Below are 26,221 nucleotides of genomic sequence, written 5' to 3'. Positions count from 1 at the left end.
CAAGCAGGGAGCTGAAAATGGTGCCCCCGAGGGAGCGCATGGTGGAGATCAGTAGACGCTGGAAGCGGGTCCCCCAGGACCAGAGGAGCTTTGTAAGAAGCGGGCAGAGGAACTGCAGACACAGTACAAGGCGGACCTTGATCTCGGGCTCAGAACTCTGTCTCCTGAAGAATATGCTGCTTACAGAGAGGCAATCTGTGTTAAGTGTAAAAACTTGAGTGTGACAGGGGCCCGAACCCCAAGATGAGAAGGATGGGTCTGCAGTCCCCATCATCAGGGAATCTGCAAGCAAGGCTTAGAGAGGACCCGGGGCTTCGGGCTGCAGAGTCAGAATCATCAGACACGATTAGAGAACATTCTTCTGTCTCTGAGAGATCAGAAGAAAATGTGGAATATATAGAAGAGGATCCCCTAACTCCTCAGACCAGTGCAAAGAAGATGAAGACTGTGAATTTGAAAGCAGTGGAGATGAAGATGAAGATTGTGATATTGAGAGCACTGTCTCTAACTCATCTTCCTAAGGGAACTCCTCTGACTCAGACTCCAAAATTAATTTTTTATACCTTAAATGATGGAACAGAGGACTTTCCAGCAAAACTCTAGGGAAAATATGTCAAAGGGAGTGGAGTCTCCTCCTTGCCAGTTTCCCTCCCTCTTTCCTTCCTTCCTTCTCTCTTTCTTTCCTTTCTCTTCCTCCTCCATATAAAGTAGGATAGGTTGGGAAGAAGAGAACTTGAGAAATATTCACTGCATCAGGTCCATATACATAAGAGAAGGGGACACTGCTGGGAGAATAACTGTAAATATGAACTAGCGTTGCTCCAACCTCCAATACCACCCATCCCTCCTCCTGCAAACCAGGATATATTTGAAAATCTGTTTAAGGTTAACGCCCTCTCATTATTCTTTCTTTTTTTTTTTTCCCCTAAAAGTTCCTTGGTTTTTTCTTTTTTTGTTTTCATGAAAACTTGCATTTACTAAATAGTTGCATCTTTTATATATGTAAAAATAGGTTTGAGTGTTAATTTTTTTGCTAGAAATCTTAGAGGTTTATTTTATTGTTCATAACTGTGTTTCTCAGTAAAAAATTTTAATACCAGAAATAATGATAATATTTACACTTGTTATATCTGAAATTTATTTCACACTGTGTGTTGCCATATGTCTAAAACGATATTAATGGTGAAGACATGTTATTGTCCTGATTGTGACTTTAAAGTTGATGCTTCAAAGCAGTAAGGCAGGGTTTCCACTGATGATGCCTGGAGGCTGAGTTGTGGTACCTGGTGCTCTTGGGCTTCAAGGAGCACTTCTGGCCCTGTGCATGCACTGCTTGAAGGCCATGTTCTCCTTCAAGCCACCACAACCCACTGAAGCCCAAACACACCTGCAGCTTGGCTCCCTGCTGTGACTTCACACTAAGAACAGAGAGCAGGCACGTAGCCACCTGGAGAAGGCAGGCTGACATTACAGCAAAACCCGCTGTTTCAAAGATGCTGAATCTGAAGCAGCAGGCTTTTGTCTGAATTATGCTGTCAAGAGACTTTCATTGATTCAGGAAAGTCGCTGCTGTGAGAAGCAATCTAGATCTCACAGCAGCCTCTGTGCTGGCACTGCTCCTTGGTCTTCCAGCTTACACGACTGCACACACTCAAGCAGGACCCCATGTCAGCCTGCGACCTCCTGCGTGTGGGGCTGTGTACACCCGGGTGGTGGGGTCTGAGTACACAAGGGCGCTGTTCCCGCTCAGCAAGGGATGCGGCTGCTGTTGCAGGAAGTTCACCCACTGTCGACCCTCCGTGGACAGATAATAGAGGACCCACAAGAGAACCCCACTCAGAAAGTCTCTGTGTATCTTCTTCCTGGTGCTCCAGGTAGGGGCTCCTGATGTCAGGCAGGGAAAGAGCATGAAGCAGCAACAGCAGTGCATCTAGACCATCTCCACGCTGCGCTAGAAGAGAGCCTGCTGATCTAGCACACCCACCGACCTCTTCCACCCATTACTCAAGGAGCACGGGTGCCCATTTATTAACGTGGAGACTGATGCACTCCATGCAAGCCAGCTACCGAGAGAAGGTGCAGAAGCACACACACTTGTCCTCATGCGGCTGGAGAAGCTTAAAATGCTCGATTGCAGCCCATCCTATCCTCCTTCCAAGTAATCCTGCGTGAGTACACCAGCACGTGCAGGCTGGGCAGAGGATACAGGCCACTGGGCTGCAGGAAGTCTCCCAGGTCTGTTGGCTGCGCCGGCAACGCGACCCCCGCCTTCCCACCCTCCTAGCCACACAGCTCTGCTGCGTACCCTGCCAGGCCTGGCCTGTGTCTCCCAACGGCATGGACAGCGCTGAAGCCCAGTTCACCACAGCTTTGAGACTCACCAATGACTGGGAGCTGTGGGCCTTCATCGTCACCAGCCTGGTAAGCGGGTATATAAAGGAAGGAAACAGACACCCAGAGGGAACTGAACAGTTCGCTGGAGAGGGTCAGTCCAGACCACAGCCTCACTGTCAGCTCCTACTACCTCTGAGTGTGTGGTTTTTTTACCTGTGTGTGCTCTTCTTCTTCCAGAGCTGATACAAGGAGGTCAGACACGCTCTACATCATGTTTATCTCTCTATGTTTAAGCCATTCTTTGCTTCTAGGGCATTTTGCATGTAGAGCAGTTTAAATAAGAACCTTAACATTTAACATCTGTCTTGATATTAAAGTGCTTGTAGTGACCATTCTGTTATCTGTATACATGTAAAGTTAGGGATAAGCTCTTAAGTTTACAGTTAGAAATTCAGCATGTGCCTGTGTGCTCAGCCACTCAGCTGTGTCCAACTCTTTGTGACCCTGTGGACTGTAGCCCGTGAGGCTCCTCTGGAATTTTTCAGGGCGAATACTGGAGTGGGTTGCTATTTCCTCCTCCAGGTGATCTTCCCGATCCTGGGATCGAACCCATGTCTCCTGCATTGGCAAGTGGATTCTTTACCACTGAGCCACCTGGGAAGCCACCCCAAAATTCAGTACTTGATATTTAATATTCCACTCTAGCTTCACGGAGGCCAACCCAAGTGTACATGCATGTGTGCATTTGTGTGAACTTTGAGCCTCCCCTTCACCTTTCAGTTATGTAAAGCTGCCGTAAATACCATCCAATGAGTCCCAATTTACTGCCTCACAGTTTTTTAATCATAAGAATTTAAAACAGAAAGCAAGCCCCCAGGGAGCCATTACAGCTAGTCTCATACAGCTAAAGTGAAGTGAAAGTCGCTCACTCATGTCCGACTCTTTGTGACCCCATGGACTGTAGCCCACCAGGCTCCTCTGCCCATGGAATTCTCCAGGCCAGGATCCTGGAGTGGATAGCCGTTCCCTTCACTAAGTGTTTAGGAAAAACAGATAAATAAAACTCCAAAACTTTACAGGAATGTGAGGAAGCGGCAGAAAGCTCCCTGCGGGCAGGTGAACCATTGAGAGCTAGTCGGAGCCTTTGTGTACACCTCCCACTTCTTCCGACTGGTTGGGGTGGCCCTCAGGGCCTGCAGTTCTGGGGGTGCTGGTCCAGGAGGTGTCATGCTCCGTCACAGACCCAGAGCTGCCTCACCCCTACTTGTTGGGTCCTGACAGTCACTGTGAATGAGGCCAGGGTCCCCCTCTGGGGTCAGCACTCCTTGTCCAATTTACTGGGAATACAGGCAGGGAAATTGGAAAGGTCTCCAGACACAGTGGGTAAATTTGTTCGCTGCATTGTTTTTGTTTCTTTAAAGGTTTTTTTAAATAAGTATTGGGTTGGCCAAAAAGTTCATTTGGGTTTTTCCACGACAGCTTATGGAAAAGCCTGAATGAATTTTTTTGCCAATCCGATATGTTTGGCAGTATTATTGTTGTTCACTCACTGTGGTGCCCGACTCTTTGCAACCCGGTAGACTGCAGCAGGCCAGGTTTTCCCGTGCTTCACTATCTCCTGGAGTTGGTGCAGATTCATGTCCATTGAGTCATGTTTGGCAAGCTGTCTTTTAATGAGTTTGTAATGTCTCATGTTTTTAGCAGCCTGTATCTGCAGCTGGTGCTTTTGCTTATGGGAAAAAAAAATTGCAAATATAAAACATTGTTTATAAAACATAACCACAGAACACAACTTCTCACTTGTGGATTTTTTTCTGTGTATTCCAAGCAAGATAACTTGAAGCAGCCATTGAAAAAATAAAATGAAGTACTTCCCCCCCCCCTCTATATTCTTGTAGGTGCTTTTGGTATTGTGGTAAATATAAAAACACGCTTTCATTCTCATGACTATGAGGAAATATCTGTACTTATACACATTTTAAATGGTTGAAATGTTGAATGTATTTGGAAAACCATGCTCCAAATTATATAATTTGCTTCTCTGTTCACTATGAAATTTGTAAAATTAGCGCCAAAGACATGATTCTTTTTATTTCAAATAGCAGGTAATATAGGAGACTCTTGCTACTAAGATGTAGGAAGATTTACTGGAGAAGAAAAGTTAAAATTTTACATAACCTCCTTCTCCTTCTGCCTCTGTAACTCAGCTTGCCCCTTGCAAAGTCTAGATCACATAGGTCATGTAGTCTCAGAAAGTGGGGATTTGGAATACTAGGAACTGGAGTTTATCTCACTCACTCTTTTCCTGCTCTTTGCAGTCCCCCAGCCACTGCAATCCTGCTTAATCATGCCTGTCCAGGCCAGACATCCCCCTCCCCATGTTGGCCATTGTTCCCGTGCGCAAAAACCCTAGTTTAAACCAGCCTAGCTGCAGGAGTTGCTTGTATATTTTTGTGATTAATTCTTTGTCAGCTGCTTCGTTTGCTATTATTTTCTCCCATTCTGAAGGCTGTCTTTTCACCTTGCTTATAGTTTCCTTTTTGTGAAGAAGCTTTTAATTTTAATTAGGTCCCGTTTGTTTATTTTTGCTTTTATTTTCAATATTCTGGGAGGTGGGTCATAGAGGATCCGGCTGTGATTTATGTCGGAGATGTTTTGCCTATGTTTTCCTCTAGGAGTTTTATAGTTTCTGGTATTAAATTTAGATCTTTAATCCATTTTGAGTTTATTTTTGTGTATGGTGTTAGAAAATGTTCGTTTCATTCTTTTACAAGTGGTAGACCAGTTTTCGCAGCACCACTTGTTAAAGAGATTGTCTTTTCTCCATTGTATATTCTTGCCTCCTTTGTCAAAGTTAAGGTGTCCATAGGTGCATGGATTTATCTCTGGGCTTTCTATTTTGTTCCATTGATCTATATTTCTGTCTTTGTGCCAGTACCATACTGTCTTGATGACTGTGGCTTTGTATTAGAGAATGAAGTCAGGCAGGTTGATTCCTCCAGTTCCATTCTTCTTTCTCAAGATGGCTTTGGCTATTCAAGATTTTTTGTATTTCCATACAAATTGTGAAATTATTTGTTCTAGCTCTGTGAAAAATACTGTTGGTAGCTTGATAGGGATTGCATTGAATCTATAGATTGCTTTGGGTAGTATACTCATTTTCACTATATTCATTCTTCCGATCCATGAACGTGGTTTATTTCTCCATATATTAGTGTCGTCTTTGATGTCTTTCACCAGTGTTTTATAGTTTTCTGTATATAGGTCTTTTGTTTCTTTAGGTAGATATATTCCTAAGTATTTTATTCTTTTCATTGCAATGGTGAATGGAATTATTTCCTTAATTTCTCTTTCTGTTTTCTCATTGTTAGTGTATAGGAATGCAAGGGGTTTCTGTGTGTTGATTTTACATCCTGCAACTTTACTATATTCAAAACTATAGAAGCAACTCCTGCAGCTCAATTCCAGAAAAATAAACGACCCAATAAAAAAAATGGGCCAAAGAACTAAACAGACATTTCTCCAAAGAAGACATACAGATGGCTAACAAACACATGAAAAGATGCTCAACATCACTCATTATCAGAGAAATGCAAATCAAAACCACAATGAGGTACCATTTCACACCTGTCAGAATGGCTGCTATCCAAAAGTCTATAAGTAATAAATTCTGGAGAGGGTGTGGAGAAAAGGGAACCCTCTTACACTGTTGGTGGGAATGCAAACTAGTACAGCCACTATGGAGAACAGTGTGGAGATTCCTTAAAAAACCGGGAATAGAACTGCCATATGACCCAGCGATCCCACTGCTGGGCATGCACACTGAGGAAACCAGAATTAAAAGAGACATGTGTACCCCAGTGTTCATCACAGCTCTGTTTACAATACCCAGGACATGGAAGCAACCTAGATGCCCATCATCAGATGAATGGATAAGAAAGCTGTGGTACATATACACAATGAGTATTACTCAGCCATTAAAAAAATACATTTGAATCAGTTCTAATGAGGTGGATGAAACTGGAGCCTATTATAGAGAATGAAGTAAGCCAGAAAGAAAAACAGCAATACAGTATAATAACACATATATACGGAATTTAGAACGATGGTAATGATAACCCTGTATGCAAGACAGCAAAAGAGACACAGATGTATAGAACAGTGTTTTGGATTCTGTGGGAGAGAGCGAGGGTGGGATGATTTGGGAGAAAGGCATTGAAACATGTATATCATCATATGTGAAACGAATCACCAGTCCAGGTTCGATGCATGATACAGGGTGCTCGGGGCTGGTGCACTGGGATGACCCAGAAGGATGGGTTGGGGAAGGAGTTGGGCAGGGGTTCAGGATGGGGAACACATGTACACCCATGGCAGATTCATGTCAATGTATGGCAAAACCAATACAATATTGTAAAGTAATTAGCCTCCAATTAAAATAAATAAATTTATATTAAAAACAATAAATAAACCAGCCTATTAGCAGCTAGTGTTTCCCACTACAGTCTGTCTATAAAAACTCTGTAACCCCTTTGTTCGGGGCTCAGGGCTTCGAGTGTCAACTCCTCTGGGCCGGCCAGCATAATAAACCTGCGTTCTCCAACTCTACGAGTGTGGTGCTTGGTTTCTTGAGTGCTGGTTTTGGCAACATTTCAACATGAGCTAGAGAGTAAGTTTAACTAACTAGTATTGAAAAACTTATCAATATATATTTAGAAAGTATCTTTAGCGTTAGAAATACAATGGTGAATATGTAATTCAGTGCGGGGCAAAAATATTTAAATAAAAAAAAGTGCTCTATTGTATGATCAGAAAATGGGAACAGACATGCTCCCTGCCATACCATACCATCCTGCATGCCCAGGTGATAATCTTAAATTAAAATAATATAAAAGAATAACATACCACCAGTATGATTGCAATGCCCACAATCACCCCCACACTTACCTATACTTAACAGAGCCTCCAACATACAAATACACTTAAGCTCAATGCGTGTAATCTAATTCATTTTTGACATCCACTTTCAAATCTTGAAAACTTAAACTTTTAGACTCTAGTCCCTAACTTTTACTGCAAAACTCCTTTTCAATAATGAATATTTATTTATTAATTTAATCAGGCAAGGATTTGTCCAGTGCCCCTCATGAAGCATTTTCTTTTTATTATTGTAGAAAAAAAGGACCTGCTAATTTTGGATTCTCTGAAAGAAATGGTAATCCCAGTCTCCAGGATCAGTGGAGATTTCCCTGCAAGTCGGTTTTCGCCCGGAGGGTGAATAGATGTGTAGGACAGAGTAGTTTGTGAGGAAGGAGGAGAAGGTTGGGGGCTTCCCTGGATCTGGTTAGAGACCAGGTCTCTCCATGCTGTTTAAGCCCTGGGGGGAAGGAAATGGGAAGCACGTGGTCATATTTTGTTGAATCCAGCAAGCTCACATCACAGGTGAATAACCATTTCATATATTCCAGACAAATGGCTATAAGGGAAAATTTCACTGTCAAGATGATAGTAGAAACCAACAAAAGTTTGCAGTTGACACCTGCTTTATAACATAGCAGTAAAAAGGAGGGTCCATTACAGTAGAAAGAGCCTAAAGACAATGAAGTATTCTTTTGCAGCACTGGACAAGGGGTCCCCCAGAGAAGGAGTCCTGAGCATCCTGTCTGGGCCGTGACACAGCTTCCTCACCTGTGGCCAGTGCAGATGAAGGGCCTGACAGGGAAAGTGCACACGCCATCATCATACCTCCAAAGGAGAGAGAGCTTGGCAACATCCACGAAACTAATACTCCCACTGTCACAATCAAGGAACACTCCAACCCTGCCCAGAGGTCTCTCTATGTACAGAGGTGTGGTAGGGGCAGTAGTCCAGAGTTGGTAATGGTCATCCTGCTTCACACACACAAGGAGAAAGTTGTCCCTGTTGGACTCGTCCATTATGCCGTCGTCCTTCCTTATCTAGGAATCCTTACAGACGCCTACAGCCCAGTCCCAAGAGCTGTCCATGAGCATCTCCCAGTACTGTTTGCCAGAGGTGAAGCTCTGGGCTCCCCATGCAGCAAAACACTTCGATGTTCCACCATCCAAAGAAACTGGGAGGCTGTCATGTTCATTCTTCAGACTTCTTAGATCATCAAACAGCCTGATGTGCTGACTGCTTACTTCATTATTGAACGAAAAGTTGACTGTGGAGAGATGAGAGAATATGCCAGTCAAAATTAATATTAAAATAAAATAATCTATGAGATAAGAGGGTTTATCTAGAGTCTTACTGGGTGAAAAGTCTTAAGGTTATTAGAAATGTAGTTTTAACTTGAAAACATTGGATTCAAACGTTGCCAGGATATCTGCCAAGGAAATAGATTATTAGTTACCATGGAAAAAACTGCTTAAAAACTCAGAAATTATAAACAATAGGGAGGTCATGTCTACTTCTGGCTGGGTATTTTTTAATTACATCTAAAAGACTGGACAACAGGCATTGATCATCTCCAAGACCATGACAATATATCTTACCTCCACCTCCATTACTCCTGCTCAAGGGAAAAAAAAAAATACATTGTAGAATAGAGAATTGGTGATCATTCTTCTATTTCCGTTAAATTAGCAAATGGACATTGAGGAAACAAAACCTAAGTATGGCTTCTTAAAAGTGATTTCCTTATAGGCTTTTTTCTGCTTTTGATCTGCATTTCCAGCCTAAGGTCACACTCCAGGGTGAGGTTTATCATGGAGCTCTTTGGGTCCCATCCACCAACCATTTGTTTCCTTGTGGTTTCCATACTTTTTTGAGGCTTATATGTTTTTTCAGATTATATCAATGGGAAAACATATCATACATTCAATTGCTAAGAAACTTTCTCTATGTAACTGCACTTAAACTCTGAAACTGGATTAATAACCGTTTCAGTGAACAACTGATATAGAACGTGATGATATTTCTAGGGATCCAGGAGTCATTTTTGGAGTATGTCCTTTTCTTCATTATACAGATTGTTCAAATTTATAAGTAACTGATGAGGCATGAATCGCATCAGTGCCTACACCAGCCTATGTGTATTCCACAGAGGATTTTAGTGACTCTGTGACCGCACATGTCTGTACGTGCCTTTTGCAGGCTGTTCTGCACAAGCTGAGAGATGAAGAGGGAAAGACTGTCTACAGAAACCATCTCTGAGGGACCCTGCCGGGCAGACACACCGGTGGGCGATGCTCACCCTGGAAGCGGCTGAGCCCGTCCATTAGCCCGGCCGTGGGGCGCGCAGGGAGTTCTGGGAGCAGAGGCTGCGGCTCGCGCAGCTGTGCGGACTCACGCCTGTAAGAGGAAGATGCGGTTCATCCTTCTGCTGCCCAGGGCTTTTACACACAGCCTTTACGGTAAGTCAGCATCCTTCAGCTCAACATTCTTCATCTAAATCCTTTTCCCCACAAGCATGGGATAGGCTCAGGCTATTCTTGGGAAATTTGTTTCTCATTTTTCTCATGGTCTGTTTTCACCCCCATTTCCCAGAGGTACTTACCTTTCTCACCTAATGCCTGGAAATACTAGTCCTTGAGCTTCGACATGTTTATGATCTTGAAATTTAAATCAGTAAAAACTGGCCTTTCGGAAAAGTCTGCATTGGGCATGGCAACACATACCTTAATTACTTCGATTCAAGTGTAACAGGAAATCATATTCAACAAAACAGACACGGATATGTGCGTGTTAAGTTGCGTCCAACTCTGTGTGACCCTATGGACTATAGCCCGCCAGGCTTCTCTGTCCATGGGATTCTCCAGGCAAGAATACTGGAGTGGGTTGCCATGCCCTCCTCCAGGGGATCTTCCCAACTCAGGGATCGAACCTGCATCTCTTGTGTCTCCTGCATCGGCAGGCGGGTTCTTTACCACCAGTGCCACCTGGGAAGCCCCACAGATACATATACACACAAGCAATGTAGTATTGTCTGGCACATTATGTGTTTCCTTTGTTAAATGCAGCTTGATCTCTTAAACAGCCCTCACAGTGCCATCATCAGCATCGCAAGATTAGACTTACCATTTCAGTTTGTCTCCAATTCCTGTCAAAAATAAAATAAGGAAACATAAGACTAGACTTCTTCATAAATAGCCAACCAGTATTTGGGTTGGGAAAACTTCAGAAAAGTTCTTATCACCACCATGAGAAAACAGTCTGGAAACCCATTGTCTCTTTTCTCCCCAAAGGAAATTGGCACAGCATGTTGAGAGAATCCAAATTCTTGATAAATTAAGAAATTTGGAGGGAGAAGAAGAGAGAGAGTACAAGGGTAGTGATTGGACAACCCTCAGGTCTCTGTAAATTGATGTTTCCTAGGGCTTGTCCTAAAAGTTTAATATGCCCCAAACTAAAGGCAACTCAAACCTGGGATATTCCAACAGGAGGTGAAAATTTATGAATGTATCTAAAATTTCTCCCATTGCCCAATTGGAGATCAAAACATTGAATGGCAGTACAAAAGCTGTTCCTTTCTGGTTTTTACAGAATCAAATCACAAAAGGAGATTTTTAGAAGGGAATATTCCCTGAGGCATCTCCATCATCACAATTCTGCAAAGCTTGCTCAGTCAAGATTTGCATGGGTCGCACTTTCTCTATAATATTTCCCACTAGGAGAGACTCCCACCTTAGGATGCAAGAGATGAAAAAATAGACCCCTGGTACCATCTAATGGGCATCAAAGGTGTGAGCTTCAGATAATACATTTTCAGTCCTCGGTCCTTACCTGGAGCAGCTCCACATTTGGTTTATAGGACATTTTCTTGAATTCTTTGTATATTACTTTGAGATCTGTCTTCTTTCCACTCAGTTCCTTTTGTCTCTTTCTGATTTGCTTACAAATCTTTTGGCCTTCTTTTGTAATAAGCCCTTTGTAGTAATTTTCTCCCTCTTGAAGAATTGGAGTTACCATCTCATAAGTTTTCCTACTCATGTCTTCGTATCCTTTCACGTAGAACTGTTGGGAGAGGAGTTTCAACAGCATTTAGTTTGCTCTGACTCATTCGGTCTCCCAAGAAGCTACGTCCATCTTAAATTCATATCTTCCCTCTTCTCAGAAATCAAATTTATTCCTCTTTCCTTCACTTATTTTTCATGGTTTTTAACTAAGTCAAGAGTCAAACCCACCCTTTTCTCAAGTAACTTCCATCCATTTCATACAGATGTTTCTGAAACATCTGGAGAAAATCTTTACACGGGTCATTTCTTTCATATGCCTCCTATCAAATCTGAAAGACCCATGCAAGCAATTGAAATCTATGGGTAATTCATGCATCATGTGCAGTATCCTGATTTCAATGTTAAGAAGTAAACTGATGTCTCATCTCAAACCTCCCAAACTCCTTAGCCTGACTTCTCTCTGAGCAGCTATGTTCCATTTTACCCTCAGGGTTGGTATCCTAAGGAAAGATCTTCAGATTTTCATCTATTGCCCTCAAACAGATGCTCATCCTCCCAGTCCTTTCTTTCTGCCCTCTTTTTCTCTACAAACAGAGTCTGTAAGGTCACAGGCTCCTACCCATCTTGTTTAGAAGGTCATTCACCCTAACTCCATTGCATGTTCCTTCCCAGTATTGATGAATTCACTCTCTCATTCTTTATCTGTTTCTCTTTATTCCTTTCCCTCCTGAGGTTTTTCTTTAACATGTCACATTTTCTGCGTACTCTCTAGATAGTGAGCTGTCACTCTTCACTATGATAGTCACACCCCTTAAATTGCTGTTCAATTTCCTTTGTATCCACCTGAGCTCATGTACTAATCAGGTTGAACATACCTGTGTTTCTCAATAATCTGTACCTTACTTCCTAGAATGTACGAATTATACAGAAATCTGTGCCTGAAATAACCCATGAATTTTTAAATGCCCCCTTGATCTTCATAATTAGAACTGATCTTAAACCTGAGGAATTTCCCCTGAGATCCTGAATCACGGGTATGGAGCCGTCCACGTCCCATCATGTGCCTCCATCTCAGCACTTGTGTCACATTCTTCTTGTGGATCTTTTGCTGTAGTTCCTGATCCATTAGATTCCAAAAAGTCCAAGAGGCTTGGGAATGTATGTTGAAATGGTACATGGAATATTATTCTAAAAGTGTTCCACCCATTCTCTGAATTTTTTAGCACATGATTATTTCACCTCAATCTATTAAGGGACAAGTTTCTAGCATGTCTGCCTCGATCTTTTTCAAAGAGAAATGCATTCTCCTATTTACCACCCAAGCGTCAGTTCCTTCGCCATATTTTTTGAGGTTTCTTTCAACATCTTGTAGCTTTTCCCATAAAGATCTCATTTGGTTTGCCAGCTTCTCCTGGAAAAGAATTGAATTTTAGCACCAGAAAATATTGAGGTTTCAGGCCCCAAATGAGGGAGTGTACTAGGGAATGTCAGATACAGGAACTGGAGGAAGACTAGCAAGGCAGTAACAGATCACCACATTTCCCTGTTCTTCCTCACTAATGATCAATTTCAGGAGATTTCACACCACAGAACCACACCCAAGGAATCATCCCTGTAGGGAAAGGAACAAAGTTTTGTTGAAGATAGCTAATTTTCAGATACTGTTGCATCTTGTATCAGAGTTTGATTCTAGTCATGCTTGTCCCCTGTTAATTCCAACAGTACTGTATCTACCTTCTTTGTCCAGGGTTAGGAAAGCAGGTTCCAATGGAAAAGACTTTTTACGCTTGTAGATTTTGGAGTCAGAGACTTTTTCTCAAAATGAAGGCTTTACGGAGCCTTGAGCATAATAATGTGTCATCCAAATAATCATGGTGGCTTCCTGGGGGCTCAGCAGTAAAGAATCCACTTGCCAATGCAGGAGATGTGGGTTCAACTCCTGGGTCAGGAAAATCCCCTGGAGAAGGAAATGGCAACCCACTCCAGTATTCTTGCCTGGGAAATGCCATGGACTGAGGAGCCGGGTAGGCTACAGTCCGTGAGGTCACAAAGAGTCAGACATAATTTTACAACAAATTGACTTCATAACCAAGCCAGTGGATACAAGTTCCATAAAGGCAGGTGTGTCATGGCATTCTCTTCACAACTTTATCACTGCTAACTAGATTTGTACTGGCACTCAGTAAAGAGAAGTTTTAATCATCATCATGATCATAATATCCTTTTAGTCTCTTAGGTGTACCACTCCCAAGCTTCCTAAGTGCTCTCAGAGGCATCACTCACCCAGGATTCCTCAGCAGCCTCTTCAGCGGGACAATGAGTCTTGTGCTCCTGTTGAGAGCAGACCAAACAGAGCAAGCTCTTGGCTTCACAGAAGACCATCTTTGTCTGCTTGTGGGTCCCACACAGGTGTTCCTCACACTTCAGGAACTGCCTGAGATTGGCTTTTCTGACAGTGGACAGCAGATTCTTCAGAAGAAAATTGGTTTTGAGGTTTGTCTGTTCTGATCGCTGTTTGCACACCAGACAACTGGCAGGGACTTTGGCTTATTCCCAGAAAAGACGAAGACAGGACCTACAGAAGCTGTGCTCACCGCCTGTGGTGACGGGTCTAGAGGGAAATTCAGGCAGATGAGGCAGGGGAGCTCCTTCTGGAAGGCTTCTGGGATTTCTGAGTCCATTTTCCTGAGGGAAAAACATCAGGAGTTTATTCCTCTTTCCCACAGATATAAAGGAACAAGCAAATTAGACTTGGGGGATGACTCAACTGTGGGAACAGAAGAGACTGGGGTTTGCTTTGACACAAATGGAAAACTGAGACACAAAGAGAGCTCTCAAGAGCTGCAGGAAATTTTCTCGACTGCCAAACAAACGCTATCTACTTACTGCCCCCGTTTCCTCTACCTAGAGGAGAACCTTAATTTTGTTGCGGTCTTATTTTCCTCTAAGTAGCATGAGCTTCAGGAGTTTGACCTAATTTATAGCTCTTTGTTATGGGTCTTGACTGCCCTAAACAATCAATCACAATACTCTGTGCCAGTCATTGATTTAGCACAAGATACTTGAATAAGCTTGTATTTTATGATTTCCTGTGATTGTCAGTATTCCTGTGATTGGATGTCTTTGTTTTGTCTCAATTTAAATTCACATCCACAATCACTTTTTTTCTCTCCAAAACACTTTCTGAATACATTCAGAGTTAATGAAGATGAAACTAAATTTTGTCAAATAGGATCCTATGTAACAGGAACTACTGACATAAACTAATTGTATTTAATTGTGTGTGCATACATGCTCAGTTGCTTCAGTCGTGTCTGACTCTTTGGGTCCCTGTGGACTGTAGCCCACCAGGATTCTCCAGACAAGAATACTGCAGTGGGTGGCTGTACCTTCCTCCATGGAATCTGCCAGACCCAGGGATTGAACCCAGGTCTCCTGCATTGCAGGCAGATTCTTTACCTCTGAGCCACCAGGGAAGCCCTTCATGAATTGTAACGTATAGTAATTCCATATACTGATTGGTTGCCTTTGCCTTCTTGTTTAATCTGTATCATAACTCATTAATCAAACCAAAAATGAAACCATAGGGTTATATCTTCCAAGTCTTTAAAACTATTATCAGACACCCCTTTCATCTTGTGGTAAAGTGCAGTTGGCATGTAATGGTGATGCTGCTGCTGCTGCTGCTAAGTCGCTTCAGTCGTGTCCGACTCTGTGCGACCCCATAGACGGCAGCCCACCAGGCTCGCCCATCCCTGGGATTCTCCAGGCAAGAACACTGGAGTGGATTGCCATTTCCTTCTCAAATGCATGAAAGTGAAAAGTGAAAGTGCAGTCACTCAGTCGTGTCTGACTCTTAGCGACTCCATGGACTGCAGCCTACCAGGCTCCTCCGTCCATGAGATTTTCCAGGCAAGAGGGATGGGATGGGGAGGGAGGTGGGAGGGGGGTCCAGGAAGGGGAACACATGTAAACTCATGGCTGATTCATGTCAATGTATGGCAAAAACTACTACAATATTGTAAAGTAATTAGACCCCAACTAAAATAAATAAATTTATTTAAAAAAAAAAAAAGAGTACTGGAGTGGGTTGCCGTAATCAGCACCAAAAAGCAAATCATACTCTTTACAATTGACTTTGCTAAAATATCTTATCCTCGTGTCTGTACTATTTAAGTACAGAAATTCCTCAGACATCTTGTGTCACTTTTCTGCATGCTAAATTATTTCCTAGTTTCTTTAAAATTTAAGCCATAAAAACTCACATTTCTGAAGAGAAAACAGTTACTTCACTTTAAAATAATATTTTTCTCAAATTATTGCATTCCTTTCCTAGTTGAATAGAATACAATAGTGGACAATATTACCTCTCCTGTGTATACAGGCACACTCCCATTTTTAAAGTAGACCGTTGTAGGTATTACAGATGGAGATAAATAGCTCTAAAAATTATTTTTAGGATCTATACCATTTTCTGAGTCCTCGTAATGCATAAGAATAACTAAGAGATGAACGAAATTAGAGAACTAAAAGTAATCACCATTAATTCCAACATGTATGCCATTTAGACAACGTAAAAATACAATAATTTTACTAAGTTGGCACACACAGTTACTTCAATGAAACAGCCTCAGTTTTCTGTTAAAATTAGTAAATTGTGTGTGTGTTTTTCCCCTTCCTCAAGAGAGTCCCAGGAGCTGCTCTGTGTACTCATCTAAGGAGATGTAGAAACAGTTCACCCTGGAGAATAATGTAAAGTTGGCTTAGGGATCAAGAGTTCCAATATGGTCGTGATAGCTTTCCGAAGTCTCAACATCCAGGTGAGCTCCAGACACTCCCTCTCAGTACTGGAGAAAACTTTGGCTCCTGGAGTCTCTTTATACTGAATCTCTGAACCCCACCCATTGGTTCCAAATGATTGTATTTCATCAGTCTTCCATTGGGGTTAATACTGATGATGAGATTCCCTGAAACAAGATAAGATTGCTTTAACACCTTGGCTTATCTTCATAAACATGTCTCTGTAAACATCCTCTCATCAAGAGTCACTGACTGTACTACAAACCCACCCTGAAATATATTGATATGTGACTTTCTGAATATTAATCATTTTTATTTTTAACTTACCAAAAAAGTTGGAAAGATTATTTCATCACTTAGAGAGTTTAGCTAATGCCTTGGAAAACTTGGAAATCTGTTTCTTGAGGTTAATTTAAATATGTTCTGTCGTGGAGAACAATTGATTATCAATTGATTGATGAACACTTTAAGGTAAGCACTCCGGTGGTCACCACTCCAGAATGGAAACATCTCTTGCCCCTCACCCTCACACTCCAGATCGAGCCCCCCAGTGCCCCCCAGCAACAATAAGACAGGGCTTTCTGTCTTGTGCTCCCCACCCAGCTCATGTGAGACAGTAGAGAAAGGCCCCAGCTCAGACACATCTTCAGGCCAATGACATTAAAAGGTTGCTTTGGAACAAAACAGAAACATTAGTGACCACGGTGGGAAAATTAGGACAAAGACATATTTTGAAGAAATAACACATATCCTCACTTTTCTTTCCTGATATATTTCCCACTGGACAATCAGCTGGAGAATGCAGAATTTTTGGAAAGAGTGGGAATCAGGACCCTGCTTTTAACTCTTTCAAGATACCTGTACTATTTATATACATTTTAAGGAGTTGATGGCTTCCCAGGTGGCTCAGTAGCAAAGAATCCACCTGCAATGCAGGGGACACAGGAGACACGGATTTGGCCCCTGGGTCAGGAAGATCCACTGGAGAAGGAAATGGCAACCCACTCCAGTATTCTTGCTGGGAGAATTCTATGGACCAAGGAGTCTGGAGGGCTATAGCCCATAGGGTCACAAAGAGTCGGACACAACTGAAATGACTGAACATGCATGCAGGCAAGGCGTCGATGCTCCTAAATGTTTATGAATGTGCATTTAAAAATGATCTTGAATGATCTATATGCGAGACAGAATAAGAGACACAGATGCATGGAACAATTTTATGGACTCTGAGGGAGAAGGTGAGGGTGGGACGTTCTGGGAGAATAGCATTGAAACATGTATATTATCATATGTGAAACAGAACACCATTCCATGTTCGATGCATGTGACAAGGGCTCAGGGCCGGGGCAATGGGATGATCCAGAAGGATGGGATGGGGAGGGAGGTGGGTGGGGGGTCCAGGAAGGGGAACACATGTAAACCCATGGCTGATTCATGTCAATGTATGGCAAAAACTATTACAATATTGTAAAGTAATTAGCCCCCAACTAAAATAAATAAATTTATAAAAAAAAATAAAAAATAAAAAAAAAATAAAAATGATCTTGAAGATTCATAGACTTAGAGAATGAACTTATGGATGTCAGGGGGAAGAATGGGAGGAAGAGGGATAATCAGGGAGTTTGGGATGGACAGGTACACACTGCCGTATTTAAAATGGATAACCAACAAAGACCTACTATATGGAACCCTGCTCAATGATATGTGGCAACCTGGATAGGAAGAGGGTTTGTGGGACAATGGATACATATATATGTATGGCTGAATCTCTTTGCCGTTCACTGGAAACTCACGACATTGTTTGTTAATCGGCTATACTTCAATGCAAAATAAAAAGTTTTTAAAAAATGAAAATGATCTTGAATTGCAAAAGCACAACCACTGTCTTATGGGGGCCCACAATTGTTATAAGCATCCCCAAGGTCATTATTTTTCAATTCTTAACCAATTTCCCTAGCACCCTTCTTTGATAAGTGAAGTATGGCAGTATAGGTTAATTTCTACAATAATATTTTGTGTTCCAATTAGTCATAAAGTGTTTTTCGGAATGCTGACATAAAAGTGATCTTATATTATTTCTCTGTTTTTCTGTATTTACAAATTGCAGCAGTCAGAAAAATCAGGGCACCAGACACAAGTGTATAGTTTCCTCTTTGGAAGACACGGGTACTCCGGATCTCCTCAGTGGAAGAGTTTGATGACAGTGTTAGCCCAGAGTTCTCAGAAGTGGATGACATTAGGCCTGTAAGTACATGTTCAATTAAAAGTCTGCCCCTGCTGTGGAGTGGGTGGGAATGAGGCTTAAGGGAGAAGGGATACATATATATACATATATATATATATATATATATATATATATACATATATATATATATATATATATATATATATATACATATATATATATATATATATATACATCCTCCAATTAAAAATATACTTAAAAAAAGTCAGCTGCTCAGACAGCAGCTAGGAAGATAAGTTAGTGTAAGCTCTCTAGTTTAGAATCAGGATGAGAGACTTATGTCTGCAAACTCCCTTCACGATAGCCCTTGGATTAGTTTAGTGCTTCTGTGAATAATCACAGACTGCACGACCCTGTGGGCATGTTTCAACTTGGCTGCTGCCCTCACTTCCCCTTTGTCATGTAGCCCTGCCAAGTTGGCATGTCACAAAGTCATTGTGAGTTTATATGCCAAAGAATTTATCAAATACAAGAATACCTCCGTGTTCCATTATAAGTTTATTATGAAGACCACACTGAGTAAGTGTACTAGGTAGATAGTCTGGAACTCAATAAGTTGATCATATCTGATCATACACATTTCTGAATGCAAGAGAAAGAAACTAAAATTTTGTCCACTAAGATTACTGTTTGTTAACTTGACTGATTTCAGTGGATTTCTATTTTTAACCTTATAACATTCAGTATGGTGAACTGTTTTTCAGTATTTTTTGCTGTCATATAGAGTCAACTGTTTTAGAATATTAACTAGCTAAAAAATATACAAGAGATCATAGACTAAGTGCAAACTATCGTCACTTACACAGTTTGCTGCTTCTGCTGCTAAGTCGCTTCAGTCGTGCCTGACTCTGTGTGACTCCATAGATGGCAGCCCACCAGGCTCCCCCGTCCCTGGGATTCTCCAGGCAAGAACACTGGAGTGGGTTGCCATTTCCTTCTCCAATGCATGAAAGTGAAAATTGAAAGTGAAGTCGCTCAGTTGTGTTCGACTCTTAGCGATCCCCTGGACTGCAGCCCACCAGGCCCCTCCGTCCATGGGATTTTCCAGGCAAGAGTACTGGAGTGGGTTGCCATTGCCTTCTCCATACATAGTTTAATATGTAGCATATTTTGTTCAATGATATCCTGCATTTCAGAAATTTTGACTTATTTTCTATTTACTGATTTAGTTATTGAAAATGCTATACAATACATTCTTTGGTCCATGTATCTTTGTTTGTTATAATTTCTATTGAAAAGAATGCTAGAGATGATGTTGCTAGGTCAAAAGATTTATATAATTCCATGGAAAGCCCAAGAAGCCCCCGATGCGTGGATATGACAAGTTTCACCATGATTTGAACTATACATAAGCACCATTCCTTTTGTTTACTAACCTGATATAAATAAGTATACCACTTCATTCCTGCACCCCAGTCTGGTTCATTTATGCAAGTAAAACACACTGCTTACAATGTAGATGAACTTTGAAGCATTAAGTGAAAGTAACCAGATATAAAAAGTCATAAGTTGTGTGAACCCATTTAATTGAAACTATATAATAGAAAAATTCATGAAAAATAAAACTGGATTAAGGGGGTGACGAGACGGGGGAAGGGATATGGGGAGTAAATAGGTGCATTGATTTCTTTTTGGAGTGATGGATATGTTCTGAAATTAGAGAGTTCTTGTTTCACAAATTTTTGTATATTACTAAAAAACACTGAATTATGTACTTTAAATGGGGTAATCGTTATGGTATGTAACTTTTATGTTAATAGAACTATTATTTAAAAGAGAAAAGCAATTAATTATATTCTATGAAATACTCCATAATAAATTTTTATTAGAAGAAAAATTAACAAACTTATACATTCAACATAGGGATGCCATTTTATATAAACATACAGTCACTATGTTTCATTAAATTACAATGTGCGCAGAGATAGTCAGGGATTATCCTATGGCCTCACATGAGGTTGTGGAAAACAATTACCTCAGAGAAGTAAAAATAATGGTCACAGAATTTGACAATTCATGGAGACCTAAGACAAAGGAAAGGCTTCAGAGGGAAGGAAAAAGGGGAAGGAAGGAAACTGTATATGAGGGATCCTCTGCAAACATCATAGAAGCTCACAGTTCCATTGTCATAATCCAGAAACACCCCAATTCTACCCAGAGGCCTTTTCACATACTGAATGTAGGGTGGGGCATTGGTGAAGAGACTATAATGATTGTTCACCTTCTTGGAAAACAGAACACATGCTTCTTCAGAATAAATACTGATATTAGTATCGGTTATCAAGATATCTTTGCAGATGCCCAGAATCCAGCTGGAGGAGTGCATCACATCCAGCTCCCAGTAATGCCTCCCGGAGGTGAAGTCCTGAGCTCCCCAGGACACGACACTCTCCACAACCTGAGGCTGTCTGGACGCGCCGTGGTGCTCATCTCTGAACATCACACTTGCATCATCGCCATCCTCAGAAAGGCTCATGTGGTGAATGGTCATTGTCTGACTCAGAATGTTATCCACTGCAGAAAGAGCAGAAATCAGGTTAGCAAGTGGGATTTCCATGTCTGTCAGAGGCAGAAGGCAGAGGTTCCCTACCCACTGAGATTTTTTTTTTCATTTTCCCTCCTCCAAGGAAACCCAAAGCAAAGACAGAGAAGTGAGTTCAGACTGCCCTTCTATGAAGAGGAAGAGTTACTACTATATATATGGCATATAGAAACACCTTAAATCATATCAAAAAAGGAAAAGACAGATATATCATGAACTGCATGAAGTCTGATTTAATATCAGTCTCTTGATGATCACTCTGAAAACTGAATATTCTATTTCTTTATAACCATATGAGCAACTTGATTGCTCTCTTTTGTTCTATGTCAGATGTAATTAAATATATGTATATGACTTTGCATTTTCATTAAATTATAGGTTGGAAAGTGCAGCCCTTATCTTTGCAATCCAAATATACAGGCAGAAAAGATGTAACAACTTTGTGAAAGTCATATAGTATCATCATTTCGGATAAAAATAAAATAACATTAAAAGGAGGCTCCTTCCTAGAAATCTCTAATGAAGCATAGTCCTGATCACCACAGGCTGACCCTTACCTCTGAAGTTGTTCAGCGTGTCTAGGAGTCCAGTGACAGGCCAGCAAGTGAGCTCTGGGTTCACTGGCTGAGGCTTCTGCATCTCTGCCAAGTCAGTCCTGTAACAAATGACATACAGACATGTCAAGGCCAAAGGGCAATCACATGACCATTACAAAAAAAGCAGTTTTTAACCCAGGAAATTTTGTTAGAATTCTATTTTTGGTTAATTGCATATATAATATATTCTACACAGTTTGGAATATAAAAACATTGCCAGATTTTTTTCCTAAATATAAATTATATCAAATTTCAACGTCCCCATTGTTTTCAGATATTATTCCAGTTTTCAACTCATTGAACCTCATTCCCTTCCTCTATTCCATATAGAGGGCATTTTACAGACAGAAAATTCCGGCTAAGCCTTTGGGACTTCAGTCAGTAAGTAGTCATCAAGGATACATTCAGTGTCTACAAGGAAGAGTTCATTGAGCCAGACCTGTTTGCTCTTGTCAGCCCAGCAAGGGACTCCAATTCCTACCTGGTTATTTTGGTCCAAAAAGTCTACCTCCTCAGTGGGCAGCAGAAAGCCACTCCCTCTGAGGTTCTGCCTACAAGGGAGCTTTCAATGATGGAACAAGCTGAGTCACTGCTACTCCTCAGAACAAATTCTTAGGGAATTTGCCTCTTTCAGGCCTTTTCCACTTTCCAACTCATTAGCATAGGTGCTTCCTCTGTGATATCTTAGAAAATCCCTTCGCTAAGTTTAATTTGGTGAGGATGGAAAGGATGGGGTGAGTGGGTAAAATAAAGCCCAGAATGTCAGAATGTTTTCAGGTATATTTGATTTCAGCCAAATGAAAAGAAAACTTCTGAGGCCAAGGATTGAAATTCTTTTGAAATAAAATATAAAATAGCCAAAAAGACAATATTGGTCATCCATATATGAGGGTGCTGCACCTATGGATTTACACATGGATTCGATTTATAAATTCTCAGTTACTTGTTTATGGACTTGTTTATTTACACATTTATTTATTTCATGGAAGATACTTCTTGGACCAATGATTTTAAATATATTTTAAATACAGCAGTGTATATATGTCAACCCCAGATTCCCAGTCTATCCAGTCTCCCATCTTTACTCCTGGTTCTGAATGGAAAATATTCAGAAAAAAAATTCCAGAAAGTAAAACTTGAAAATGCCATATACCAGGGAACTTTTTACAATGCATTTAATTTACATTGTATGTGTTAGTTGTTATAAGTCATCTAGAGATGACAAAGTATCTGGCAGTATGCTTGTAAGTTAACTGCAAATACTATGGCATTTTGTATAAGGAATCCTGCATCCTAGAATTTAAATGTTGAGGAGGACCTGAAAACACTCTCCCATGGTACCGTGCATCTACTTCATCAAAAAGAGACCAGCTTTTCCAGAAATAAACAATTAGTGTATACTCACATTTCCAATATATTTGCCAAGACCTGCAAAGAAAAACAAAGATCATGTTAATCATGAGACTTCTGTCGTTTTGCATCTTCTTCTCTATTCTTTATTCAATAAGATATTGTTTTTTAAATTATCTTCTAAGGAATACTCAGAAGGCATCCAAATAACACAGCCTAAGTTAAAACATGGGGGGCTTCCTCAGGGCACATTATGGAAGGAAGGAGGTCAGAAGAGTCTGCGTAATGATGAGGTGACATCTAGGATTCCAGGATCACCCACTGCCAGTGCTGTTCTCAAGGACAGAGCTCACCATTTAACAAAGCAATAGCGAAAACAGGGGACAGTATTTAATTATAGAGTGAAATTGATGACTGGTTGTAACAACCTTGCCTAGAGAACAGGTGAAACTTCAGTGTTTCTGGAAAATTTGGGATAATGGGGAGTGACAAAGGTTTAGGGGAACACATACTGAGATTTACTCCAACAAAGTTAACTTTCCACTGGTCACAGGATTTTGCTGATTTTAGATCATCTGTCTGGATAGTACTCCTGATCACACTGAAAAAATATAGTCCTATTTTAGCTAAGAAATGGACAAAACCCTTCCAAAGATTACCAGAATATGTTGAACTAGGGGACTGGACAAATACAATAATGGGGGTCAAGGAGCACCATCCCTCAGCCGAGAGTAACCATATGTGAGGTAATATTTCACAGTCAGAGCAACTCGTCTAGAAGAGTGTTTCACTCTCTGAGGACGGACCCTCCTTTCTCACCTGGAGCAGCTCCGTGTCTGGCTTGCGGCACATCCCAGTCAGCTCTCTATACATTTCTCTCAGACGTTCTCTGTACTGAGTCATTCTGAACACACTCTCCTTGAGTTGTTCACAAATCTCCTTGGCTTCTTTCTCCAGGGCCTCCAGATGCAGTTGCTCCTCCTCCCGGAGCAACAGAAGCATCCTCTGATATTCAGCTGTTATCATCTCCTTCCTTAAGGCCACATAGTCCTGTGGGGATGGTGGATTCGAAGTATTGCTTATGCTCACATTCAAAAGAAAACTTCAAATTTTATTTCCTTGATGTCATCAAGAAAGCTCTTGACAAACTGTTGGCCTCAAGTACCTTCCTGTCCACAGTTTCTCTGAGTTCCTAGTCTCTTTCCCTGTTTGAACCAAGCCATCTGAGGGGTCCCAAGCTCTCCCCTTAGAAGGATTCTTCAGGGTTCTTACTCTATCAATTATTTCCTCTTTAATTTAGATCATGTTTTTCTCTTGTTCCTTGCCCTGATTTTTCTAAATATTCTTTCATGGGGTAAACCCCATTTTGTATAGTTTTAAAAGATGCTATATTTTCCCTCTGCTACTACTAAGTCGTTTCAGTCGTGTCCAACTCTGTGCAACTCCACAGATGGCAGCCCACCAGGCTCCACCGTCCCTGGGATTCTCCAGGCAAGAATACTGGAGTGGGTTGCCATTTCCTTCTCCAATGAATGCACGCATACTAAGTTACTTCAGTTGTGTCCAACTCTGTGCGACCCCATGGACAGCAGCCCACCAGGCTCCTCTGTCCATGGGATTCTCTAGGCAAGAATACTGGAGTGGGTTGCCATGTCCTTCTCCTTTAATTTTCCCTCTAGGTACTTCTATATTCCTCTCCCCTACTACAGAGTAACACTTAGTGCAGTATTGTCTTATACTTCATTTCTGAGTTTTATTCAAATCCTCAAAATTTGGCCTAGGAACACTTTTCATGCCGAGGTTTTCCATGTGCTAGCATTCCTTGAACTAGCATGTATTGGCCTGTTCCAATTGTGATTATTGATAGGTCATCTGAAACCACGCCTTTTCAAGGAAAGAGATCAATATCCTTTAATGGGAATGTACATAGACCTAAAAGCTAGAAATATATCACTATCTATAGAAATAAATAGGAGCATTTTTATTCTTACCTTAAATGACCGAGTTTTTTTAGCTTCCTGGTTCAGAATGATTTGCATTTCTTCTGTGATTTTCCATAAAGAGCCCATTCTCTTTAGAAGTTTCTCCTGCAAAATACCCAGAGGATTTAATCACAGAAGATGAAACTGTAAATTTCATCCCCTTGTTCATGAACAAAGGTACTTGTTGGTTACACAGAAACCTTGAGTTAGAATGCTGAGGTCAGATTTTCCCACATTAATCTGAATCAAACACCAAGATGATAGTGACAAAGTGTATGCTACAGAACTGGGGAAATGTCACAGATCATGAAATCCAACCCCTAAGAAATTGAGACTCACATATGTATGAAACTTGATTAGGAAAGCCTCAAGCTCACATCAGAAGCCTGTGGCCCTGGTGCCACCCACCCCGCGATGCTGCATTTCCACACGTGTGGACAATTGGACAACAACACTGAGAGGACACATCATATGTGAGGATCCACATTCAGAAATCCCACCTCCACTATCTCCATCCCATCACTGTCATAGCATCCTCGTCTTCCTCTCTGACTTAGGAGCCTCTAGATTCCAAACTGCTCTAGAGGCATCACCTACCCGGGACTCCTCAGCAGCCCTGTGTATCGGACTGTGGCTGTGAGCTGCGTGCTCGGGGCGTTCAGAGCAGGGCCCACACAGCAGGCTCTGCTCAGCCTCACAGAAGAGGCCTTTGGCTTCCTGGTGTGTCACACAGATCTGCTCCTCAGAGCTGTGGTCGTGGTCGGCTCTGGCCTGTCTGGCAAGGGAAGCCAGCCTCTTGAGGACAATATTGGTTTTGAAATCAGGCCTCTCTGCTACTCCCCTGCACTCAGGGCAGCTCCTTGAAGTCTGGCCTTCTTCCCAGCAAAGGCTCAGACAGGGACGGCAGAAGCTGTGCCCACAGTCTATGGTGACGGGGTCCAGGAAGCAGTCCATGCAGATGGAGCAGGTGAGTTCACTCTGGAGGACCTGCAGTGTGTCTGAATCCATGTTTCTAAAAATTAAAGACAGGAATAGAAATGGTAAGAGAGAAAGTCTTTCTTCTGCCCTGATCAGGGTAAATAAAGCCTTTGGCACAGTCCTGTCTTGAGCTCTCTAATTTCCATATTTGCTAAACCCCAACACAAACCTCAGTGCTTAGTTGCTCAGTCATGTCCAACTCTTTGTGATGCTATGGACTGTAGCCCACCAAGCTCTGTTCATGGGATTCTCAAGGCAAGAATACTGGAGTAGGTTGCTGTGCCCGCCTCCAGGGAATGTTTGCTACCACGGATTGAACCCATGTCTCTCAAGTGTCCTGGATTGCCAGGTGGGATCTTTACCACTATTGCCACCTAGACTTCCCCAATGGCTCAGTGGGTAAAGAACCTGCCTACAATTTAGGAGACATAGGAAATGTGGGTTGGAGCCCTGGGTTGGGAAGATCCCCTGGAGAA

The 26,221-nt window shown here is 41.6% G+C and overlaps 1 protein-coding gene, 1 long non-coding RNA gene and 1 pseudogene across 2 annotated transcripts; 1 reads left to right on the top strand and 2 right to left on the bottom strand.

The window, feature by feature from the left end:
- The first annotated feature begins 1,222 nt into the window (after positions 1–1,222).
- LOC145522439 (MAU2 chromatid cohesion factor homolog pseudogene) lies at positions 1,223–2,530 on the top strand (annotated as a pseudogene).
- A 5,329-nt stretch (positions 2,531–7,859) lies between these two features.
- Positions 7,860–13,249, bottom strand: LOC145523328 (uncharacterized). The gene is made up of 3 exons (XR_014066489.1): positions 11,080–13,249; positions 10,375–10,396; positions 7,860–8,518 (listed from the first exon to the last, which is right to left on the bottom strand). It is a non-coding gene; the product is annotated as an uncharacterized LOC145523328 (long non-coding RNA).
- A 7,062-nt stretch (positions 13,250–20,311) lies between these two features.
- On the bottom strand, positions 20,312–25,775 carry LOC145523320 (tripartite motif-containing protein 64-like). Its single transcript, XM_081533364.1, has 6 exons — positions 25,365–25,775; positions 24,777–24,872; positions 23,592–23,835; positions 22,777–22,786; positions 21,397–21,494; positions 20,312–20,811 (listed from the first exon to the last, which is right to left on the bottom strand). The coding sequence occupies exons 1-6, from the start codon at positions 25,773–25,775 to the stop codon at positions 20,312–20,314; spliced, it is 1,359 nt and encodes a 452-aa protein (XP_081389490.1).
- Positions 25,776–26,221: the final 446 nt, after the last annotated feature.

This window comes from Giraffa tippelskirchi, chromosome 10 (genome assembly GCF_054371585.1).
Source record: "Giraffa tippelskirchi isolate mGirTip1 chromosome 10, T2T-mGirTip1v1.2.pri, whole genome shotgun sequence".
NCBI lineage: Eukaryota > Metazoa > Chordata > Mammalia > Artiodactyla > Giraffidae > Giraffa > Giraffa tippelskirchi.
This window is presented reverse-complemented; position numbering and strand designations above follow the sequence as displayed.

Coding starts and splice junctions, on each gene's coding strand:
- LOC145523320 (XM_081533364.1), bottom strand. CDS start 25,775: ATGGATTCAGACACACTGCAGGTCCTCCAGAGTGAACTCACCTGCTCC. Junction 23,836..24,776: donor AAAAAACTCGGTCATTTAAG/GTAAGAATAAAA, acceptor CCATCCCCACAG/GACTATGTGGCCTTAAGGAA. Junction 20,812..21,396: donor CACGCTGAACAACTTCAGAG/GTAAGGGTCAGC, acceptor CTCTTTCTGCAG/TGGATAACATTCTGAGTCAG.